At 36.9% G+C, this 23,956-nt stretch overlaps 1 protein-coding gene across 2 annotated transcripts in view; it reads left to right on the top strand.

Moving 5' to 3' along the window:
- The window catches only part of LOC101737547 (zinc finger protein Gfi-1b), a 90,455-nt gene that overhangs the window by 61,763 nt on the left and 4,736 nt on the right, over positions 1-23,956 (top strand). For both annotated transcript variants that reach the window (XM_004929287.5, XM_012692995.4), the window contains exon 5: positions 23,195-23,452. In XM_004929287.5, coding sequence (XP_004929344.1) covers positions 23,195-23,452 — 258 coding nt within the window. The remainder of the gene's footprint in view (positions 1-23,194; positions 23,453-23,956) is intronic.

The following is a 23,956-nucleotide window of genomic DNA, read 5'->3' on the forward strand; positions in this document are numbered from 1 at the left end:
ATGTTACACAGAATGACTTAAGAACAGATCTTCGTCGCTAATACTCGATGTTAAGAATGCATTGACGCTCATGAAACAAATGTTGGTCACCAAGGACCACAATTAAAAATCTCAATGTGATTTCATTAGGATATTTCTAAAATGAACAAACCCAGGAACATTTAATCAAGTTTAGTCTCATTTACTTTATTCTTTTTCCGAAACTGAATCTCAGACGTTTTTGATGCTTACCGGTTTTTGTGATAAGCTCTTTCCGAACCAAGGCTTAAATTTCATCGAAATATTATATTCCTATAGCGAAGTAACTTCACGAATCCAGATTTTTATTGTATATATATTTTTTTGCGTCTCGCAACCCAATCCCTCCGGGGCTGCCAACACGAAAATCAGATATGAGATTTTTTTTCTCACGCGAAAAAATGACAGACGAACTCGCGCGCCCCGTCTTTCTCCTCCTATACAATATTAGACAGCCCAAGAGAATTAGATAATTAAATTAATGTCCTCGTCCCTGTTCGGCGCGTTTCGTACAACGATGGTAATCCGACACCTGCATTGTTTTTCTACATATTCTGTGATAAATACCCGATCAAAAAAAAAAAAAACTTCAAACTTCTCTTCGTACGTTTTCTCATGGATTGTAGAATTCGTAATTTAAAAAAAAAACTCTTTAAAGTAGACACTATTTATATTATATATAAAAATGAATTGCTGTTCGTTAGTCTCGCTAAAACTCGAGAACGGCTGGACCGATTTGGCTAATTTTGGTCTTGAATTGTATGTGGAAATCCAGAGAAGATTTAAAAGGTAGATAAATATGAAAATGCTCGGAATTAAACAAAAATAACAATTTTATTTTTGCTTTGATGTGTCCGCCGTCGGACGGATTCCTTTTGTTTGTTTTATGTTTATTTTGTACAAAAGTTTAGGTCTTTTATTTATCGATTGAGGCACTACGAAGTCTGCCGGGTCAGATAATTAGAAATAAAAATGTTACATAATTCCAGTGTCAGGTACTTAACTAAAATCTTAACCTTGACAAGCGATAATCCGAGCAACAAATATTGCATACGATATCACATTATACACTACATTTTTTTTTTTCCTACCTAAGCTGAGAGCCTTGAGAGGCTATTTCAGCGTAACCCTAACGTTTGTAGGTGAGCTCACGGGGCTCAAACCTGATGACGTTGCTAACACGAACCCTAGCAAGAGCCGTGCTTCGCAGAATCTACCACCGGATCGGAAACGCGACCCACTGAGAAGATCCGGCGGGAAACTCAGTGGGCTACACTACATTATAGTAAAACTCTCTTTTTATCCACCTTATCCCACTAGGTGAGGTCGGCACAGCTAATTTTTAATTTAATTTTCTTCTATCAGCCGTCATTTCAACACTCGCTCCTCTCTCTCATATCGTCATTGACACACTCCATCTATGTCTGCTTTGGCTGACCTCTTCCCCCTCTACCTTGCACTACCGTTTCCATTCATTATATAAATACCATTCATTATTATAGTAAAACAAAAAACTTAAAGTCAATTTACAGATTGCGTCGAGGTCGCGACTCCACTTCAAAGCGATCGAACGATAAATCCGTTGCTTCGAATCAGTCAGACGGCGTTACGTGACGTTTATTAACCAGTACAGCTAATGCATTACAAAAATCACTATTCAAACTAGCCGCCTCGCCCGCCTCTCGACACGAGCGCGTCCGTAACCGAAGCCAGAGTCGCACGCGCCACGTAATTCAATAAACACATTATCGCGATTAGCCCGCTAGTCCCCCGCAGCGCCCGAAAACGCCCGAACGTTCCCGAAGGCACCCGAATTGCCCCCGCAGGAATTCCCTTCAGATTCGGTAGGCCGATTCCGTGATATTAATCATTAGTACTTTATTTAAATTTCTAGGGTTGATTTGTAGGATTTTTCGACTCGACAAAATTTGAAGTCGGTAAATGCCCTTATTTTAATAAGAGTGTTCGAATTAAATTCTCCATTTATGAAAATTCCCGTTTTTTTTAAAATAGTTTTGTTCAAGTTGAACTTAAAATAATGGCTAGTGCTGAACACAAGCGGTGTTGTTTGCCTTAAAATTCTTAGTTTAATACTCGTAGTCCTGATAGAACTAAATCTTTATTTAATTAACTTAAAATTGGAAACTTAATTTAATAATAGTTCATCAGTGTACTTATTAACATAAACCAGCAAACAGGAAACTAAGCGTTATAAAAAACCCATTCATTAATATTTTGTAGCACCCCTATTAAAACATAAAATTTATTAACTCTTATACCAAAAGTATAAAGTTCAAAATATGATGACAAACAACGAATATTTCCAATTTAGTTTGACCTAAAATATTTAGAGTTTACATCTAAATGTGAGCTCAACAAGCATTGGTTATAGCAACACGCGCAGAGTGCATGAATGCAGGATGTCATTATTTAAACAATAAATTTAATTGTGAATTGCTATCTATATTACGGAGTCTTCATTGAACCGTTCACGGAAACAGGGTGACCAATTTAAAATTATTCTCAATAATGGTATGTAAATGTGTTTCTCGATTTTTTTTATTTTTTTTATTTTATTGCATAGGTGGCTGGATTGACGAGCTCACGGTTCACCTGATGTTAAGTGGTTACCGGAGCCCATAGACATCTACAGCGTAAATGTCGCCACCCACCTTGAGATATGAGATGTAAAGCCTCGGTATAGTACAACGGTTACCCCCCACCCTTCAAACCGAAATGCATTACTGCTTCACGGCAGAGCGGTAGTACCTACCCACGCGGACTCACAAGACGTCCTACTACCAGTAAATTGATAATTGAATTAACATTGTAGATGTCTATGGGCTCAAGTAACGTTTTAACACCAGGTGGCCGCGAGCTCCATCCATTGAAACAATAAAAAAAAGTTCGAAAAATCGTTGCACCGTAAGTAGTCGGGCGGGCATTAATTGGTGCATTTCGTTGATTGTCGGTCGGGTGCAAGGGCGTGCCGGCACGTGACCGACTCGTGGCGATGCTTTTTCATATTTTTACGGTCTCTGGTTTCTTTGTCAATTTACAGATTAACCGCGTTAGCTGATTGGATCGTTGGCGTATTACCGAGCGAGCTAAAGTCGATAGAAAATATCGCACGTAGGATTTTATATATCCCGGAGATAGGTCAACGAACTAACGGTCGAATTGGTTTAAAATGGTTTACCCACAAAATACAGCCAATGGACACATTACCGAAGCTTCAATTTTACGGTTTGAAAAAAATCGACTGCGACAGATTCGAAATTAAACAAAAGTCAACAGACACATTAAAAAAATAACATAATGGCGCCAATTTTGAAAAGCTGTCGTGCATTCGTTAATCAAATTACTTATGTTTTGATTGGACTCTGTCGCTACGTGAGTCGTACGAGTGTTTTGATTCGACGGAAGTACAATCGCAAAAGGTTGGCGAAGTGCTTCTTCAAACAAACTGTTCGAAACGGAACGTTTTTCGAAATTTGAACTTTATTGCTATTCACAATAGAATCGAATGAGAAATTTCTATTATAACGTTGGCACAATTTAACACCAGCTGGATAAGTGTTCTGTTCAAAATAGATAATGTGATTTTGAAGATTGACCTTTGTGTTAACTGGATAAGAACTAAAATTATTATTAAGTATTCGGTAAACAGCTGCAAATTATTCACATTTCAAATTTCGTCCCTAACTACGTGAGCATAAGGTGGATCGTTCTTAATGTTCTAATCACGCGAATACGCACCCCGGTTAAGTGTTATAATAATAATTCGAAAAATGGATGCATTCGTTACAAAAATACAGTAAGTAACATTTAAAAGTGGGGGTGTGCATTATTTTATTTGCGTTTATAAGTGATTTGGAAATTTAATTAACTGAATATGTTAAAAATAATATTAATAATTGCCGTGAGAAGTATGTGTCCTAGCGTGCGCTTTCATTTTAATATTTTTTACAATTATTAATCAATTCGATATGACATAAAATCATGCAATCCATAGCCTCGAAGACTAGCGATAATTTGGCAATGAAAATATTGAGCGATATGAAAAACCCTCAGAAATTAGTGATTATTTTTCTTGACGAGCAATTTCTTTTTTATTGACCTTGTAGACAGACGAGTATACGGCCCGCCTGATGGTGAGTGGTTACCATCGCCCATGGCCCTCAGCAATGCTATCTGCAATGCAATGCAATGCTAGGCTGTGAGCTCGTCCATCCACCTAAGCAATAAAAAAAAAATAAAAAAAAAAAAATGCTAGGGGCAGAGCCAAGCCGCTGCCTACCGTTAAGTGCTCTCCACAAGCCTCGTTGTTGATATTTTTTCGTAGTTGAAAATATATCACTCGATATGAACAACGTTTGACTTGACGATGACAATAACGGTGTTGCAAGAAGCCGAACGGCATTTTGAAATAAAGAAGAAGAAATAACGTCAATTTCTTTGTAGCAGAGCCTGGAAACTTACTGTGAAACTGTGAACCAAATGCATAAAAAAAAAACGTAGGTATGTATTTACAATTAATTCAAAATATATTTAGGAAGACGAAACCAATTTTCCTTGTTTTGCAAATTCGATAATATTTTATCGAAAAACATATTACTGAAATGCATTGAAGTGATTTTGAATTACTTTGGAGTAAAGTCCGATTATTAATTACATACAAGGAAACTAATTACTGCATCCACAAAATTATCCCCATAACGGGAATGATCAGAAATTCCGTAAGTCATATAGTTCATTCATCTTCACCTAGTTTACGCAGAGCTGTTTGTGTTGTGAATTTATAAAGTTGCTAATTTTTTTTATTAATAATAATGTTATTTAACTAAAGGTACAAGAGTATAAAATAGCTCGCCCGCTCAGCCCGTAGGAGCGAGATATATTACAGAGGAAACAAGTGAACTTCCACTGTAGGGATACCGGCATTTCTTGTCACCTTCTTCTTCTTCCAAGCATTTTCCTGGTCTAGTACAAGAGTCCATTTTCCTACATAAACTCCTCCAGCTTGTGTAACCGATTAAAAAAAATTAGAACATACGCAGAAATATTTCCGAAAGCATTAACGCATTTTATTGCATATGTATAATTGCAACTTATAATACACATCGATCCAAAATATAATCGAGCGATAATTGCTTCAAAATTTTCCAGGGTGAGCGCCCTTTAAAGCAAAGTTAGACAGCCTTGTGCTAACAATGCTATAACCGCTTTATGGGTGTTTCAACCAAATCATGGAGTTTTCAAGGCACGTTCGTATTTTGAAAGAAAAAGAAATTTAAAATTTAACTGTTTGATTTTTGTTACATAATCCGAAATTTAAATTCGAATTCGCGTTAAAATGCATATCGAAATGTTCTTGAATCTAATATAAGTGATATTTATTACAAATCTACATAATACTATGCTAAGCCTCCCTGAACCAATGTTACCACGACTCCCTCAACTGTCGAGTCTCATTCGAATCATACGTAATACTATGGAATAGTGTAGCCGTGATATTTAAGATGTCCGACACGATATCGGATTGACTTACATATAAAGACATTTTCATAACACTAACTTATAAAGGTTGTGTAGTTAGTTGGCTTTGTACTCAAACCTGTTGATTTTTGTTCTTCCGTTCATTTTACTTTTAACAATTCAAAATAATCCATTTTAATACGAAGTATTACGGTAAATATACCTATTTATTAGTTGGAAAATTGAATTAGGCCCGTCATAGACAAATATTTCCAAAACGCCCAAAGCTGCTTAAAAGGTAATCAAGATTATATTGCAACGTTACGACAATTGTAAAAAGGAAATGCGTAGTTGTAGTTTTCTTATACCCTAGACGCAAGCAGTGTGTGACAGTGTGCAGACTCTGTTGGTATTGCACATTAAGATATTGCTGCTACAACAATGGTAAAAACATTGAAACTCTCTAACAGCAATAATGGCAGAAGCGAGCTACACAGCTTTGCATTTTTTATTGCTTAGATGTGTGAACAAGTTCACGGCGAATGCGGCACTAATGGAAGTTGTGCGTCTGGCTTTGGAATGAGCTCCCCTCCACGATGTTTCCCGTGTGCTATGACATGTCCTTCTTCAAGCGAGGCTTGTGGAGAGTATTAACGGTAGGCAGCGGTTTGGCTCCGTCCCTGGCATTGCTGCAGTCCATGGGCGATGGAAACTATTCAAGATCAGGTGGGCCGTATGCTCGTCTGCCTACAAGGACAATAAAAAAAAACCATCATAATATAAATGGTACCACCCACCTCGAAACATCAAATCGATGTCTCAATTGTTTTGTACAACGGCTGCCTCACTTTTCAAACCGGGACTCATTGCCGTTTCGCAGATATAGACAGCGTGGTGGTACTTACCTATGCGGGATCATAGCCGTTCTATTACCAACAATGAATCCTATCAGCGACTAACGAGCATAACAGTACACACAGACACAATTACAGAACTTTAAACGTAACAAATCTTACATTAACTTCAGGTCCATAGTCGTAACGACTTTTTCTTGTATCAAACAAATCGTACATTCTAAATGTAAAGCGTTATTAAATATAATCCTAGCGAACGACCACCCAACCCTTCACTACAGTTCATTGATGTCAGCCAATCTATTTGTCGTAATAATACAGTTCGAAACGACCTTAATATTATTTTATTACGGCCACATAAAAACGCACCCGGTAGTTTTTCTTGTCTTTTATCGCATCGTGTTTTGTTCTGATGGGCTATAGATAATTTATGATTTTAGTGTAATTTATATGAGACATATAAAGAGTCTATGAGGTTTCTAAAAATAATATTCGATGTCGCGAAAAATCTGTTACTAGAAAAACCCGTTCGTTGGTCGATTTTTGATTCGACTTTGAACTTATTAATACGAAATTAAACAGGATCATCCTCTAGGCCAATCTGAAGATTTCTTAAAAACTTCATCGTAATCTGTCATATCGTAATTTTTACTCTTTTGAGTCCGCGCGGGTAGGTAAACAGTAATGCGTTTCGGTTTGAAGGGTGGGGCAGCCGTTGTAACTATACTATACTAACTATATATGAGTTGTCGTGGCCTAAAGGATAAGACGTCCGGTGGATCCGTATCAAGCGATGCACTGGTGTTCGAATCTCGCTGGTGGGTACCAATTTTTCTAATGAAATACGTACTCAACAAATGTTCACGATTGAATTCCACGGTGAAGGAATAACATCGTGCAATAAAAATCAAACCCGCAAAATTATAATTTGCGTAATTACTGGTGGTAGGACCTCTTGTGAGTCCGCACGGGTAGGTATCACCGCCCCCGCCTATTTCTACCGTGAAGCAGTCGGTTTGAAGGGTGGGGCAGCCGTTGTGACTATACTGAGACCTTAGAACTATATCTCAAGGTGTGTGGCGCATTTACGTTGTAGATGTCTATGGGCTCCAGTAACTACTTAACACCAGGTGGGCTGTGAGCTCGTCCTCCCATCTAAGCAATAGGAATAAATAAAAAAAAACTCGCGATTCCAATCCAGTAGTAGAAGAATTAGTGATGCACATGTCCTTGAGTTATTAAGCCGCCTTGGACTCCCGGGCAGCGTTAGAAAGCCCTACTCCTGATTAAGCCCTTAAATTAATTCTTCCGTCCTGGTGAAACTAGAAAGAGACACCAGCGGCAATCTACCAAATATATATAATATATTTATTAAATTAAAAAGTTTGTAACAGTATCCGGATCGTTTTAAGGAATTAACATGATGACGTCTTACAAATCGATGAACACCGGCTGCACGCGCGAAAAAGTGTCACGTTCCGTCTGAGCGTGCAATAATATAATTTTGAAAAAGGCATGTATGAGACAGTCTAATCGGGGTATTAAGAAATTTCCGACTATTCACGTTAGCAAGTGACAATCAACATTCAGATTGCAAAACTCATGGACAAAGCATCTGAAACGTGGAGCGCCAATTGTCCGTACGCAATAAACGGCGCTGACTCTCGCATTCCTCAGCACTAAACACCCGAAACTGCCGTCAACTACAGATTCTAGAATATTATTCTGTTTTATTTCGAAGTCGGCCTGTTTGATTTTAGTTACTTCTCATTTTCGATTACAATGAGATTTTTTATGGACATTATGGCTTTATTATTTTAATAAATGATTGTTTTTAAGCTATTGTATATACAGTCGTGGTCAACTAATTAGGGACAATCTCCAGTTAAGCCAAATTGTGAATATTTTTTTTATTTTCCAACGAGTCTTAGCAATATTCCATATCTTTTACGTGTAAGTGTAATTAGTCATTTATGTGCGCGATTATACAAACAATAACAACTTCTTAAACATTAAACCTCTTTACAGTATAGTTGATACAATATCATAGTGCTATTGGTTCAAAGAATGCTGGCTGGCCATTTAATTAGGGACACTGAGGTATTGCGTTCTAATTTAAAAATTGGAATTTTAATACTTTTTTGTTTCTTTTCTTATTGTTTAGTGGTCGTTTTGGCGGCAATCCCGATTTTTTATTTTAAGTTTAGAGAATTATTTTGAAGAAAAATGGGCAAAAATAAAAGTTGCGATCCGACACTACGAAAAATTATCATGAAGTTTGTCGAGCGTGGTTGGTCATACCGAAGGATAGCACAACATTTAAATTGTTCAAAAACTATGGTATGCAATGCAGTGCAACATTTCAAGCGCTATAACACAGCTTTAAACGTGTCCAGAACAAAAAGATCGAGAAAACCGACTCCGCAAGAAGATAGAATGATAACCAGGTTAGCTAAGAAAGATCCGTTTCTGGGCTCTATTTTAATTAAACACGAAGTGTTTGGGGCAAACGAAAGAGCCGGTGTATCTGCGAGGACCGTTCGACGACGTTTGGTAGAAGCAGGGTTGTTCGGAAGAGTGGCTCGCAAAGTACCGTTGTTGAAGAAAGAACATAGAAATGCTCGTTTGGCATTTGCACGTAAATATGGACATTGGACCTACGCCCAATGGCAACATGTACTTTTCTCTGACGAGACCAAGGTTAATTTGATTTCTTCAGATGGAAGGCAATATGTACGGCGTCCTGTAAAAGCGGAAATGAATCCAAGATTCACAAAAAAACAGGTGAAACGTGGCGGTGGAAACATTAAAATGTGGGGTTCATTTTCTGGACGTGGAGTGGGACCTGTGAGGAAAGTTCAGGGTAGCTTAAACCAACATCAATACAAGGCAATATTGGAAGAAACTATGCTTCCCTATGCTGAGGAGCATCTCCCTATTATATGGACGTTTCAGCAGGATAACGACCCGAAACATACCGCCCATTCAGTCAAGTCGTTTCTTACCAATCAGTTTGTATCGGTGCTAGATTGGCCAGCAAATAGCCCGAACCTCAACCCAATTGAGCACCTTTGGCACGAAATCAAGAAAAAAGTTGCCACTTATCGTAATACAAATTTGGATGAAGTTCATGAAGCTTTTTGTGAGGCATGGGCAAACATGCCTGTCGAAACATGTCAGAAACTGATAATGTCTATGCCACATCGGTGTCAAGCGGTAATTACTAACAAAGGTTTTGCTACTGGGTACTGATTTTACACGTAATAAAATGGAGCTGTTAAAGATATTATAACACTGAAGATTATAAGTTTTGTGTAACTGTATTTTTCATTATACTTTACTGTCCTTAATTAAATGTCCACTACAGAATTGTACCTTAATATTTAATACATGTCTAATCTTTGATATTAAATACTTTTTCTATTTATTAAATCTTTTATTTACAGCCATTTATAGCATAATAATCGGACCACATTATGCAAATAATAGGTGCTGAGAAATCAATAGGGTTTTATATTTAAATGTACAAAACCGGTTATAGCCCTTCACTATCTTGAATGTCCCTAATTAGTTGACCACGACTGTATATCTCTTACCGCAGGATTTGAGCGCGGCAACCGAATCAAGAAATTCCGTAACAAAAATAAAACTTAGCACCCCCCACTCCGCCTACCATGTAGCTCGCGTTCAACACATGCCCACGTTACGCTTGTGTAGTGTTTGTGAATAAGCGCACGGCGTGACGTCGGACTGCATGCGCATCATGAATAGTAGTTTCCCCATCTCTCTCTCGCGCGGTCCATTTATTTTGGTGGTTGTTAGCTATAGTAGCCGCGATCCGTGATTACCTCGGTCAATAAAAAAAAGTAAAAAATATTAATGTAAAACTATTCTACTTGTACACCACTCGAAATCAGAATACGGCCTCGGTAAAATCTCACAAATATCCCGTATACTGAGACTCCCCGAGTCACAAACACGTCGCAATAAGTGAAGTGACTCGGACATTCCGTCCGGCAATCCGGCGCATTCCTTTACCGCCATCTTAGAATTTTCTCGACTAAATTCCTTGGTGCGTTAAATTATAGTGACAATTTAGTACCGATCAACGCCAGAATAGGAGGAGTGTTGATGACATATCTGTGTTAAATGTAATGTAACTTCAGCTCTTTTCACGATTTACAAAAAAAAAGAGACTTTGGTAATTGAGAACTGTACGATTGACTCGGTGGTGCAGTAGTCAAACCTTACTGATGTACCGAGAATTGTGGGTTTGATTACCAGTTCGGGTAAGCATTAGTATTATGTACAGATCTGTTCGCTTTTTGTCTGATTGTAAAAATTTAAACGTATATAAGAATGTAAGTCAGTCTCTAGGTCCAATAACACAGGGCATCCTAATTTAAGGCCGGTTGACCGTGTGTGACTGAAATAATAATATATACATATTATGTAATAATTATTCCTACCTATGCTGATAGCCTTGAGAGGCTATTTCAGCTTCTCCTTGACGTGTAGGTGAGCTCACGGGGCTCAAATCGGGAGTGTCGCTAACACTGGCCCTAGCAAGAGCAGTGCTTCAAAGAATCTACCACCGGATTGGAAACGCGACCCACTGAGAAGATCGATCCGGCGAAAAACCGGCTGTGTCTATGTGTTAATTTACTCGTCGAGCCTTTCTTCACAAAGCGACGGGCTCGGCGAGGACGGTGACTGGTGCTTGAGGTACCTAAAAGTATAGACATTGGCGTTATGAGCTTGCACAAGTAAATATAATTCTGCCTATTTCTATCGCAATGTATACGTTCTGCCTTAAAGAGAGAAGATACAAACACAAGTCAGAGTTCGACCTTGTCTTTCAAGGTCAGAGATATTCATTGGTTTGTCTTAAAAACAGAAATATTTAAAAGAAGGGACTGCCTCACTAACTTTTCAGCCGAGGACGAAATTTGTGTTTTTTTTCTGTAATTGTACATATATGTATATATCTTCACATTTATATATACTAGGAGTATATGACAAAGCTGCCCAGTAAAGAAATGTTTTAGTATTGTACAGCAACGCTTTCCTACGCGGGCGAGTATTCCCCGAGGGCGAAGGGAATTAACGAATTTGTCAACTGTCACTACGGTAGGACCTTATTAGTTTTTCTTAGGGAGGGGTCATCGTGATAATTTTCACGGTGACAAGTAAAATGTAAGGATTAATTTTTGTTTCGTGGGTTTTGTTTTCGTGCGTTGGTTTTCCTCGTTTAGGTACTTCTGGATATATCTATAGTTGTTTACTTCTGAATTTAGCTTGTTTCATTTAGCACAATGATTTAAATCGTACAGTTGTCAACGATACAATCTCTATTAGAAGCCGATGTCCAGAATAAACATTAAAACAGAAAACCAACCCTTTTTCATAAGAAATAACGTACAAATTTTGGTTTTGCTTAAAATAACTTTTACCTAAATTATTACACATAAAATTATCGTTCGTATAATATGGATTCAGTATTGTCGTTGTTTCAAATTTTAAATTCTCTAAGCAATTCGTGTTGCTGGCGATGCATATTCCACTATGTAGACTATTCATTCACAAATACATGCTGATTTCTGGGTCCGGGAAGCAGGCTTACTTCATGCCAACCCATTTTAAGAATATGCTTAGAATTGGCAAATTTGGAATTTAAATAATTATTACGAGCGGTTTTTTTTATGTTTTTTTATTGTTTAGATGTTTGGAAGAGCTCACGGCCCACCTGGTGTTAAATGGTTACTGGAGCCCATAGACATCTGCAACGTAAATGCGCCACCCACCTTGCGATATCAGTATAGTTACAACAACGATCGGTTAGTTCTTTTGTCGTCTATTTTATGTACATGTGAGAACGGTCAATTCGTTTCTTGTCGTCTGGTTCGTGTCTGTCTTTTGGGAAGTCAAAAAAAGTACTGCCTGCCGCTAGTGACGTCAGCCCTCGTTCCATATCTCTCTTTATTTATTTATTTATTTATTTAAGGATTACCGACAGGGTTTACAGTAAGACATAAAATAACATTGACATGTATAGAGCAATTGATAACTGCAACTCTAATTATAGGCAATCACAGCATGCATTACATTAATATATTAATAGAGATTTAACAATACTATTAAAAATAATAAAAAATTAAAAACAAAAGAATTTATTTATTTTTGAATTCTTGTCAAGTGTCTTAGTTTGTGTCTAGTCGTTGTAGGTCTTATGTACTGTCAAAAAGGTTGCACGCCACGACAAATTCGAATAGGGAATTAGAATTAAGACCTTGTGGGTTCACGTAGTTCATCATATCTTACGAACGGCTGATCAGAATATTCATGTAAAGTCCTCTGTCCTAAACCGAGTATAAAGAACCGAAAAACCTTACATTGTAGCAACGTTAAATCTACCAGTACTTTGTACTGGAATTTACACAGCACACATTGTAATTTTGCTCGGATATGGTATCTCGTAAACGTCTCGTATACCGACCGGTCCGTACGTGGTTCATGGACGCGTCGCCCGGCTCTATACGTTTAGGTAATGAATGTTGTTTAACATTGTTTTTTAATATATAATAAAAATAAACATTTATTCCAAACATAAATTTGGTACGAAAAATAAAAATAAAGATAAGAAAAATAACGAGGCTAAGAATCGGTTACCGATCGCTACTGCACTGATCTTCCGCCGGCACCTGCGGAGTGACGCGCACACCAGCATCAGACCCACTAATCGTTATCATAATAATAAGTATACTTGACTCTAAGAAATCATCCAGTGTTCCAATTTCAATCATTATTTCTGCTTAATGTCTCATAAAAAAAATAAAGAATCTATATTTAAAACACCCATCACATTATAGATACATAAAATATATTAATTCGAAAATATCCTGAATCAAATCTAAAACTCAAGTAATTCTTGTTTCAAAAAATTCAGCCGTTGAATTTAGAGTATAACAAATAAATGTACATTTTATAATTATTTTTCCAAGGCTACATTATGAAGTACTAAACACATAGAACGACTATATTAATCGTTCTCACAGAATAAAATGTTTCTTTATGGCGAATGATTTTTATTTTTTTTATTGCTTAGATACGAGGCTTGAGACGAGCTCACAACCCACCTGGTGTTAAGTGCTTACTGGAGCCCATAGACATCTACAACGAAAATGCGCCACCTACCTTGAGATATAAGTTCTAAGATCTCAGTATAGTTACAACGGCTGCCTCACCCTTCAAACCGAAACGCATTACTGCTTCACGGCAGAAATAGGCAGGGTGGTGGTACCTATCCGCGCGGACTCTCAAGAGGTCCTACCACCAGTAGAATGAATTGTAAACTAGAAGTAAAAGTGGGTAATCCTAGTCCTCTTATAGAAGCGTATATGTACTTCATAATTAATTTTTTCTTAGTACAAAGCTGTGCTATCAACAATAAACGATAACAGAATTAACACAAAAAATTATCGTCCTAAACGCTAACCCAAATATACCTATATAGATTTTTCGTATTTTTTTCCTTAACCGCAGTTCGATTATCGTTGGGTTACTAAGCAGTTTATCGCACAAAAACCGGGAATTGCTTCAAAGACGGCTGTTTGAGAAGCACTCAGGATTTCGTGGACGTTTTCCATCAGGGCCGAGTGTTGTTACAGAGAGTTCCGAATGATTGACTCGTTGTTACCTATGTTATTCCAACCACCTTGGTTTGTTGGTTCAATCAAAATTCTCGAGATTGTCGCCGCTTTCCTGCCAGAATAATTGTAATTTAATGATAAACGGATTTTTTTGACGTGTACTTTAATCATATGTAGTGATTGTGTGAGATGGTGATGTGGTATGAAGATCAGGAGAGATAGCTCTACAGAGCGAGTGCTTAATGCGGAAGATTAAGCGCTAATTAAGATTTGGTCAGATTTGTTTTATTCGCTAAATAAAATGCCGCTAAATTACTTCACTCAAGTTTTATAATAAAGCGTGTTTGTAAACGTACATTTGACTAAGGACTCAATTAATTTTTGCACATTCTTTGATAAGGTCAGAGATTACCCTTTTCTGCCTTACAAGGTAAGAATAAAATTAAAACGAATCACAGAGTCGCCGAATTAAATAAAAATCAAAGGGTTTTTTATATACAAAAAGTCTTTCATGACGAGTTAAAACTGCCTTTACCACCTATACCAACTTTAAGTATAAAAGAAATAACTAAATAAACAACATCCCTGGTCCAACTTATACGTAAAATGAATTCCAACTTAAATTTACAAAGAAAAAACAAGGTCTCAACCACGAGAAAGCCTGGTCACTTCCAAACACACGACCTTTTCAAATCCGGCACACATTATACGTAGATGGTCATCCCTCCCCCCGTGGGAGGGTGGCAGCATGCGGATCGTAAACCGGATTCCCGGGGAAAATCCGCACTTCACTACCGACCCGGTAATCACGCCAGCGTCTCGGCTCGCGTGGATTTGTTGAGATATTATGTTATGTACGTTATATTAGAACTTTGTATGTATGAAGGGTTCAAGAAAAGAACTGATACGGAATATTTGATTTCTGTTCATAATTTTACGAGTAAGGTTCGGTGTTGTTGCTGATATTTTATGTGCTGATTGTTGAGTTGATTTTAAGTGTAAATGATACGTACAAGTTTTGTAGCCATATTCTTACGGCCGTGACTCATGTTTTGAATAGTCGATTCCGCTGGTTTGAAATAGGCTCAAACGAACTACCAAAATTTGGAGCTGTTTTTTTAAATATAATTTTGAAGGAAAGCTTTTGAGTACTGTAATGTTCTTGAAGGAAAGAGTATAGAGAGATAGCATAGAGATGGAAAGCAACTGAAATTTTCTTTAAAGCAGCTGCCGTACAGCTCCCTATAACAAAGGTGAAGTCGATGCTAAAACTATGAAATATCGATATCAATTTGACTATACACATTGAGCTGAAATTCTAAATGAATATAAAACCGAATTCTGACCTCTAACCTATAACGTTAAAGGTAACACATGAGTATAAACTATCAAAGGTTAAACATAACAAACAGACAATGAATAAGATTCGGATATTGAATCTATTCACATTAAGAATACAATAACAAATTTTGATACCTACATTATATTAAGGTAGTTTTGACTTTCATTTTTTTTTTGTATTCTATATGGAATGTTATTGTTAATGAATGTAATATGGATGCAAGATCTGAAGTAAATGAAATAAATAAATAAACATTAAAACAATGATAATGTACAGGCGTATTGATTTGCTTTTATTTTGTCCCTTGTCGTTGCAGTTTCAAAACTGGGACATGCATTAGCTTAGGCACTGCGGTGCACTTTTAATCTTGCACCTGGTTTCGGCTAAGTGCTGTCCTCACTGGCTAACTAGACTAGACGCTGAAGTGGTTTTCCACCTGCGACTCAAAGTTCACAAGACACAGGAAAATTAGGACTTTTACATCATGTGATGCAGTGGAAATGAAGTTCAATAACATTAAGTATAATTTTTTTTTTATTGCATAGATGGCTGGACGAGCTCACAGCCCACCTGATGTTAAGTGGAGCCCATAGACATCCACATCGCAAATGGGCCACCCACCCTAAGATACAAGTTCTAAGGTCTCAAGTTTAGTTACAAAGTTACAAGTTACAAGTAATTATTAAATTATCTTCATTTATTTCTCCCGTATCTATCATGTAACGAGACCATAATCACATCCAAAACTCTTTGGCCAATATCCTCAAAAGCCTCCGAGAACACGGAGCCAATCCGTCAAATCCTACGTTTTATGCAACATCAATCACCCAGTGTCTCCTGCAGCCTGAATTTACAATGGGCATGCAAATGTGTACCGAATTCCGAGTGCCCCATCTCAATTTGGCAGAGTTTTTTACAATGCCGTAAATTGTTACCGGGGTGAGTCTCTTAAATTTCGGTTACGATTCTCCTGGACTTTTAGAGGATGGGGCGGTTTCGTCTATTGAAATATATTGCTTCGTTATGAGGTATGATGTGTGCAGGCGGCTATGAACACTGCTTTTATTAAAATTGCATTATATCCATTAAATAATTGTGTAACACAATAATTGTGGAGTACAACTATCCGTAAGTGTCCAAATTGTCCGGATTGTGTTCAGTAAAATTTTCATAAAGACATTTCAAGAGGTAATTTCATAGTTATTATCTGATCAGTTGTGTGTTATCCGGAATATTATTCAAATGGTACAAGTAAATAAACACAAATAAAGGAGAAAACATGTTGCGCCGATCCCAGGTGACTGGGAGAAGGGCAGGAGAATGATGGTACAAGCAACAAATAAATCTAATGATTCTCGATGCAGATGTGCATTTAGACGCGCTCCATTCGTATGCAATCACAGATTGTCGACAGCCAAAATTGGATGCTCAGAGGAAAGCGTGTACCAAAAATATTACGAAAAAAAAAACTCAGACATTCACTCGTTCCATACAATATTTCTTAAAAATCTTACCGTTGGAACCACTTTAAGTTGGAAGCGTCGTATATTTAATTCACGACCACCTAAAGTAAGTCCCCATAAAAATCCGGCTGTGTGATACTGTGCAGATGAGCCACGCCAGGGGCGGATTCTGTAATTTAATTATATTAATGTCTGTTTTATTGCGAATCTCGTTTTTAGTGTCCCGATAATGGGCGGTAATGATTTTTCGTTCTGAATCCGTCCAATATAATCTGTGTAAGTGTTTCATTCGTTCTTTTTAGATCAGATTTTATTTAGATTTGCTTTTTTAATGTTCAATTGGCTTAATAACAATTGTTTGTAGTCTCTATATCGATCTTTTTATGTGTTCTAGGAGCTTCAATCCTCCGGAAAATAATTTAAATGGAATAAATAATAAATATATGACAATTCATCATTTTTGAAGGCTTTAGAAAATTTTAATTACTTAAAATAGACAACAGTACTCTTAAAGCTCAGTCTTATAGTTTTCACTTCTTGATAATAAAAATCAACCGTCACTTTAAAAGCGATCCGATTGCCAAGGTGATGACTCTCAAATCTAAATAAGTTAGCAATCCCATTAATATAATCCTTATTTACACCCATTGCTACATTCAAAAGGAAAACAACATCTAAATTGACTTAAAACTAATTAGATTAAGCTTGATAATAAGTTTTGAATACAAAAACAATATTTTTAGCAGAGGATGGATGTTTATTCACAATGTTTATTCAGATAATATTTTCGAGTCACTTAATTATCATACTCCTTAATTATTCGTTGCTTTAGTATACCACGGAAGCGAATTTGACGGAGTTAGCAACTTTATCAGATTTATATCTGGTATGCGTATTTGCTTCTGACACTCATCCTCCTCCGTTCGTCATATTCCTCAGTGCTGAGGGTCGTGACCTTTACGGAGCACTTTTGTTAGGACTAAGTTCCTCCATTCACTCCTGTCCTCCGCGTAGTGGATAGCGACATTGATGCTGGATTTCAAAGTCGTCTTAATAAAAAAACAAATAGCATACAAAATTTACTAGGGTTTTCCTAGCTGACTTAATTTAAATTTATGGAAAGACGTTTCGAATTCGGAAGCTTTTTAAAAAAACAAAAAAAACCAAAAAGTTAATAATAATAAAAAATAAATAATTTAATACTCGAATTCGCTGCCCACGAATTTCTTCAAGCTCCATCCGACCCTGGCAGAACGCTATCCAGGATCCGTATGCCCAGGATTTACGGTTATCGCTTACCCGGATGCGTTCAATCACAACCCGGGAACTTAATACTTAACGCGGATATCGCTACATAGACGGCTATGAAATGTTAATATTTCATGCTTTTAAAGCTTATGGATATGAAGGTAAATAAATACTCCGATTCGCAGGAACGAAAGATGAAAAACATTTTCAAACTGAGATCCAAGATCTTCAATTCAACATACTTAAATAAATACAAATTTGAAACTCAATCCAGCTGACAGAACAGTTGTTGAAGCATAAACCATTAATTAATGGCGTAAATACCAAACATAAAGCCAACTAAGCGTACCTAAACTAAATTTGGGAAGGTTATAGTAGAAAGATAACTCATTAATGCATAGCAACAAGACAGAAAATGAAATATTTTAAACTCAAGAAAAGAACTCAGAACACCATTAGAACATTGGAAGCATCTCATTCAAAAAGTTATTGTGCCCATAAAAATCTGTGAAAACTCTCCGCGAGGATCGTAACGTCTATAACTAGTTTATAAACCATAACTTGGACGTTTAAGCACCCAGTAACGCCCGAAACGATCGACTCTTAAAGCGAAATGAAGGATTTCACGAAACATATAGTTCTTTATTGAGATCACGGAATTTGCTAGCGTCACAACTCCGACAATTCGTCCGACTGTATAATTGATTTCACGTTGTCTATACTTCTATACTAATATTATAAAGAGGAAAGATTTGTTTATTTGTTTGTTTCGAATAGGCTCCGAAACTACGGGACCGATTTGAAAAATTCTTTTTCCATTAGAAGCCGACATTGTCCCTGATGAATATAGGCTACTTTAAAAAAAAAAATATTTTATTTTTTTGGTTTCATGTGTGTTTTAATGTTTCCGAAGCGAAGCGAGGGCGGGTCGCTAGTGTACTATAAATGAAATAATAATATATATACCTACGTGAAGCAAAAACTTTGTACCCCTTTTTACGAAAACAGCGCGGACGGAGGAGTATGAAATTTCCCACACTTGTAGAGAATATATAGAAGGAGTGCAGAATTATATTTTTTTTTTAAAATTTTGCATTAATAATACATTAAATCAATAAAAAAAATATTACACACACTATCGTGCATTTGACACACACACATATATTATTTATTTATTGTCAAATTTTATGTTATACTATTTATTTACCTTTCGTTATTGTCAAACTTTTGCTTTGTGTATGGTCAAATTGAGAATAGGTTAATATTGTTTATCTGTAATATTATTTGTCTAAAGTGTAGTCTTGGCGAAATCTGTGATTATAGAAGTATAATAAATAGTCTTTGACAATAGAACCATAATAATGTTCAAATTTATAATATCAATTAGGTATAGTCGAATTTCGACTACTGCGGGACCACTAGTAATAATAATAGACTATTAGAAAAAAAACGCGCCTTTATTAGGAGTAGCTGTATAGTTTTCTGATTAGTGTATTAAAATCAGTTCTAAGTTCGATCACTATGCTCACGTCGCCACTCATTTGCAACCATCAAAAGAACGAATACTCACCCCGGAGCAAATCAATCACGTAACACGTACAAATCAATAATTCATCGGAGATCCGCACTTCAATTCATTCATCGCCGTGGCCCTCGAAACAATTAAGTGCCAATACTTCCCCCTATCCCCGACTTCCCCCCTCCGAGTAATATCGCGGTGTAATTACGCTTTTACGCACTCCAGAGACGATTTCGCGAACTCGGAGCGGACTTTACGCGTTTCGGCTTGTAATAAGTTCGCGTAATGTTTCACACTCGGTTTTGCGGTTTTGTTTATGTTGTATCTAGGGATGTTGTGCGACAGGAAATTGAATTTAAAACTTTGACTAAATCAGAGTAGGTTTGATGAAACAATCGGGAAGGTCAGTTATGTAGAACACAAGTCCGGCTTCACAAAAAACGTTCATTAGTTTTGTTCTACGATTTCCTGTTAAGCCCTAATAAATTATCTCAAAACTAATACGCGTAATACCACAAAAACAAATTACGAACGACGTAATAATAATAAGGTTATGTTGAAGCGATATGGTCGTCCGTTATTCGGAGTCCGTTGAAATGAGAAGCGAAGGGAGATAAGCAAAAAAAACGGCCGACCAAAGTAAACATCACAATTTGCAAGAGGCCCGCAAACGAAACATCTTCCTCTACGTACGGCAGTAAAAATCTGTAGAAAAGGAAGTATCGTGAAGATGGAGAGACGGCTAACGAGCGAGGCTCGTGGCGAACGCTCTGATTTCCAATTCAAAGGAAAATTGCGATCCATAAAGTGGGACGGGATGGGGGGGAGTGGAGTGGGTAGCCTCCCCCTGGTTGCTACGCGACGCAGGGAGGAGTCCCCGCAATCACGGCCCAATGGCACGACGGATATAAATTGCTCTCGCATCGCGACACTGGTGTTAGAGCGGGACGGGGCGGCAGTCTCCCTCGCACTAATGAAGTCGCCAATCGCCAGACCCCTTGATTGACGGACTAGAGCGGCCCTTTTTCGAAATGCTATACCTAAGCTAGGTATCGGAGGCGCGCCGTGATTTGTTCGTAATTACGCGCTCTACCGTATTGGCCTTCGTTCCACTTGGACAATATACGTATATTTAAAGCCAGATATGTTTCTCGATAGCTTAGTGACAAATAACAAGTAACATTATATAGTATAGTGGTGATATATGGTGCTTAATACAAAAATATTTTTGAATAAAATTAAATGAGTCATAGGTTGAATACTTGATAATTATTATTCGAATTCTCGACATGTGGAATTTAAAATTTTAAACATATTATTATGTAAATTTTAATTTGTATGCGAATAGGCGTGAATTCGTGGAGACATAATTATAATTAGTATTTAAAAGCATTAATCGGCTAAAGATGAAACAAATCTGTAATATTTGAAATAGATCATTATGTATTTAATCTGATTTAAGGGCGATAAAAGTTTCATTTAAGAATCAGTGCGAATAATTTTGAACAAGTATATAAATGCTTAGTGTTCATGTTTTCAAAATCTAAATTAACCTTTGGCGAAAGTTAAGCCGAATAGAATTAATTAATCACTCGATTATTAGAGCAAGCTGGTACATCCCTAAGTGATATAAAGTGCGATCCTGATCAGTAAATACTTCAAATCGAACGTTATAAAGAGATAATCAGCTAGCTTAAGTTTTATGTTGTCAACTGTATTACGCTAAATGTCGGGTATCTATAATGGAATTATACTTTTTTGAATAGATTTAAAATACCTAACACGTGCGAACTTGCAATATATATAAATATATAAATAGTCCATTTCGATAATCGATTTTCTATATTCATTTTTCTGTTTAGCTTACTAATTACTTCACTTTACAAGATAGTACATACAGTCAGTTTAAGTCTAGAGGTATCAATGATTATAGTTGAAATTCGGTCATTCAACCAAGAATACTTTATTTAATATTTTGAGATTAAAAGCAGTTGTCTAGTATACCACATACTCCGTAAGCATGTATAATGACTTAAAAACTTCTAAATTACACTGTATACTGTAAAACTCGCAAATAATAAAGCGAAGCATTTGTAAATTTCCATTCGCTCCATCCAAGCAGCGTCTCACACAAGAATGCTATTAAATTCCTCACGATTTCCGCGACTGCTTATGCACTATTAATATAAGCTATTAATAGTAACAGAAACGAAGTTGAAATCGATTACGATTCAATTATATTTCAATGGTAGGTATTCAGTTTTATCGTAAAATATATCCATCAAAATGTCACATCACTAGTTTTATTTGAACACCAAACATTAAAAAGTTTATAACTGATTCCAAATTTAAAGATGTAGAATTCTATTTAATTCGAACTTACTAAAATAAGAAAGAGCGCTTTGTAGATTATAAGTGAAGCACGTAGTATCCGCGCTTCGAATCCTTAATACGCCGGACTACGCAGAGATTACGCGGACGTGTATTTAATATACGTTCGGACGTGGCACTGGCCACTTTCGGATACTTAGGGCTGTTCAATTTGTACATCTCATTTTATAGTTAGTACTAGCTGACCCGGCAGGCTTCGCAGTGCCTCAATCGATAAATAAAATACCTACGCTTTTGTATAAAATAAACTTAAAACAAACAAAAGGAATCCGTCCGACGGAGGACACATCAAAGGGAAAACCAAAATTGTTATTTTTATTTAATTCCGAGCGTTTTCATATTTATCTACCTATTATTAGGCTATCAGCCAATAGGTCGGGAAAAAGTCTAGTGACCCAGATGAACAATAAGTTTGCTACATTCCTATGAAGTTTATGTGTTAAAAGATCCTATCATATATTTTTGGGTAATAAATTAATAATAATATGTCCTTATAAATCTAATAAACGGCTATCAAGTTATAAATAGAGGTAAATAGATACTGGATAAGCCGTAGTATTCCTAATGAAATCTGCGACTCGAAAGACACAAAGCCATACAAAAAGTTTTGAAATAATGAACAAAAGCAGAAATAAATGTAATAGAAAAGTGGAAGTAAATCGATGGACGTCCAAATTTAGACATTTTATAATTTTTTGAGAAGGAAATAAAAAAACATTTATTACCTACATACAGAATTCCAAGAAAAAAATAATAGTTTTAAGATGTCAGTCAACCCTGCTTGCTTAGAGTTCACCCACATGTCTTCTACGAGCGGATCGAACTTTCTTTGTGCTAGATCAGGGAATAAGTTTACCTCCTATATATAGAACAAACATCCCAAAATCAGCTAAATAAATAGTTTGAATTAGACACTATATTTGTTTCGCAACGTTAATTTGAAACTTTGATATTTCTAGTTTTATTATTCAGTCATATTCTGTCTACAATGAGAATAAAAAAGTACATAATAGAAATGTACCTAATCATTTTTGAATGGTCACCATCGTTCATGGAATAATTCTTTGATAACTCTACTACATACCTTAGTTAGTTTAGCGAATAATTACGTCCACAACGTAGGTAAACATACATACATAGTTCAAACCAGGCTCCGATGTCCCTTTGTTTTGGGCATCGTAACAAATTTAATACAAATTTAACACATATTAAATACCTCACTTTGTCCACAGGTGAAAAGCCCCACAAGTGCCAGGTCTGCGGCAAAGCTTTCAGTCAAAGCTCGAATCTGATCACACATTCCCGCAAGCACACCGGCTTCAAGCCGTTCGCTTGCGAGCTTTGCGGGCGCGCTTTTCAACGAAAGGTCGACCTTCGCCGGCATAAAGAGACGCAGCATGCCAATTTGAGGGCGACCCAGCCTATGCAGCCTTCGCATACAGATGTTCACTCCATGCACTCAGATATGCAAATACCTGACCATAGAATAGGTAATGACATTGCAATTCTCAATTTTCTTAACAGTTCTTGAGTGAGTGAGTACTTTTGGTAATGACTTTTATAAGTCATCTTGGCCTAAAGATTATCCTTTAGTATTCACGCTTGAAGTATTCATATCGAACGAAGCAACTATGTCGGAGTTAAAATCCTGCAGGCAACTACCCATTTAATTAAACACGTGCTTAGATCATGCTCACGAATGTCTTTTTTTATTTTATTGCCTTTGTAAGCAGACGAACTTACGACCCACCTGATGGTAAGTGGTCACCGTCGCTCATGGACGCAATGCCAGAGGCAGAGCCAAGCCGCTGCCTACCATTAAGTACTCTCCGCAAGCCTCGTTTGAAGAAGGACATGTCATAGCGCTCGGAGAACACCGTGGAGGGGAGTTCATTCCAAAGCCGGATGGTACGTGGCAGAAAAGATCTTTGGAAACGCACTGTCGATGAACGATGTCTTCCACGATGAAAGAATAACATCGTGTAATCGCGATT

The sequence above is a fragment of the Bombyx mori genome, chromosome 4 (genome assembly GCF_030269925.1).
Source record: "Bombyx mori chromosome 4, ASM3026992v2".
Lineage (NCBI taxonomy): Eukaryota > Metazoa > Arthropoda > Insecta > Lepidoptera > Bombycidae > Bombyx > Bombyx mori.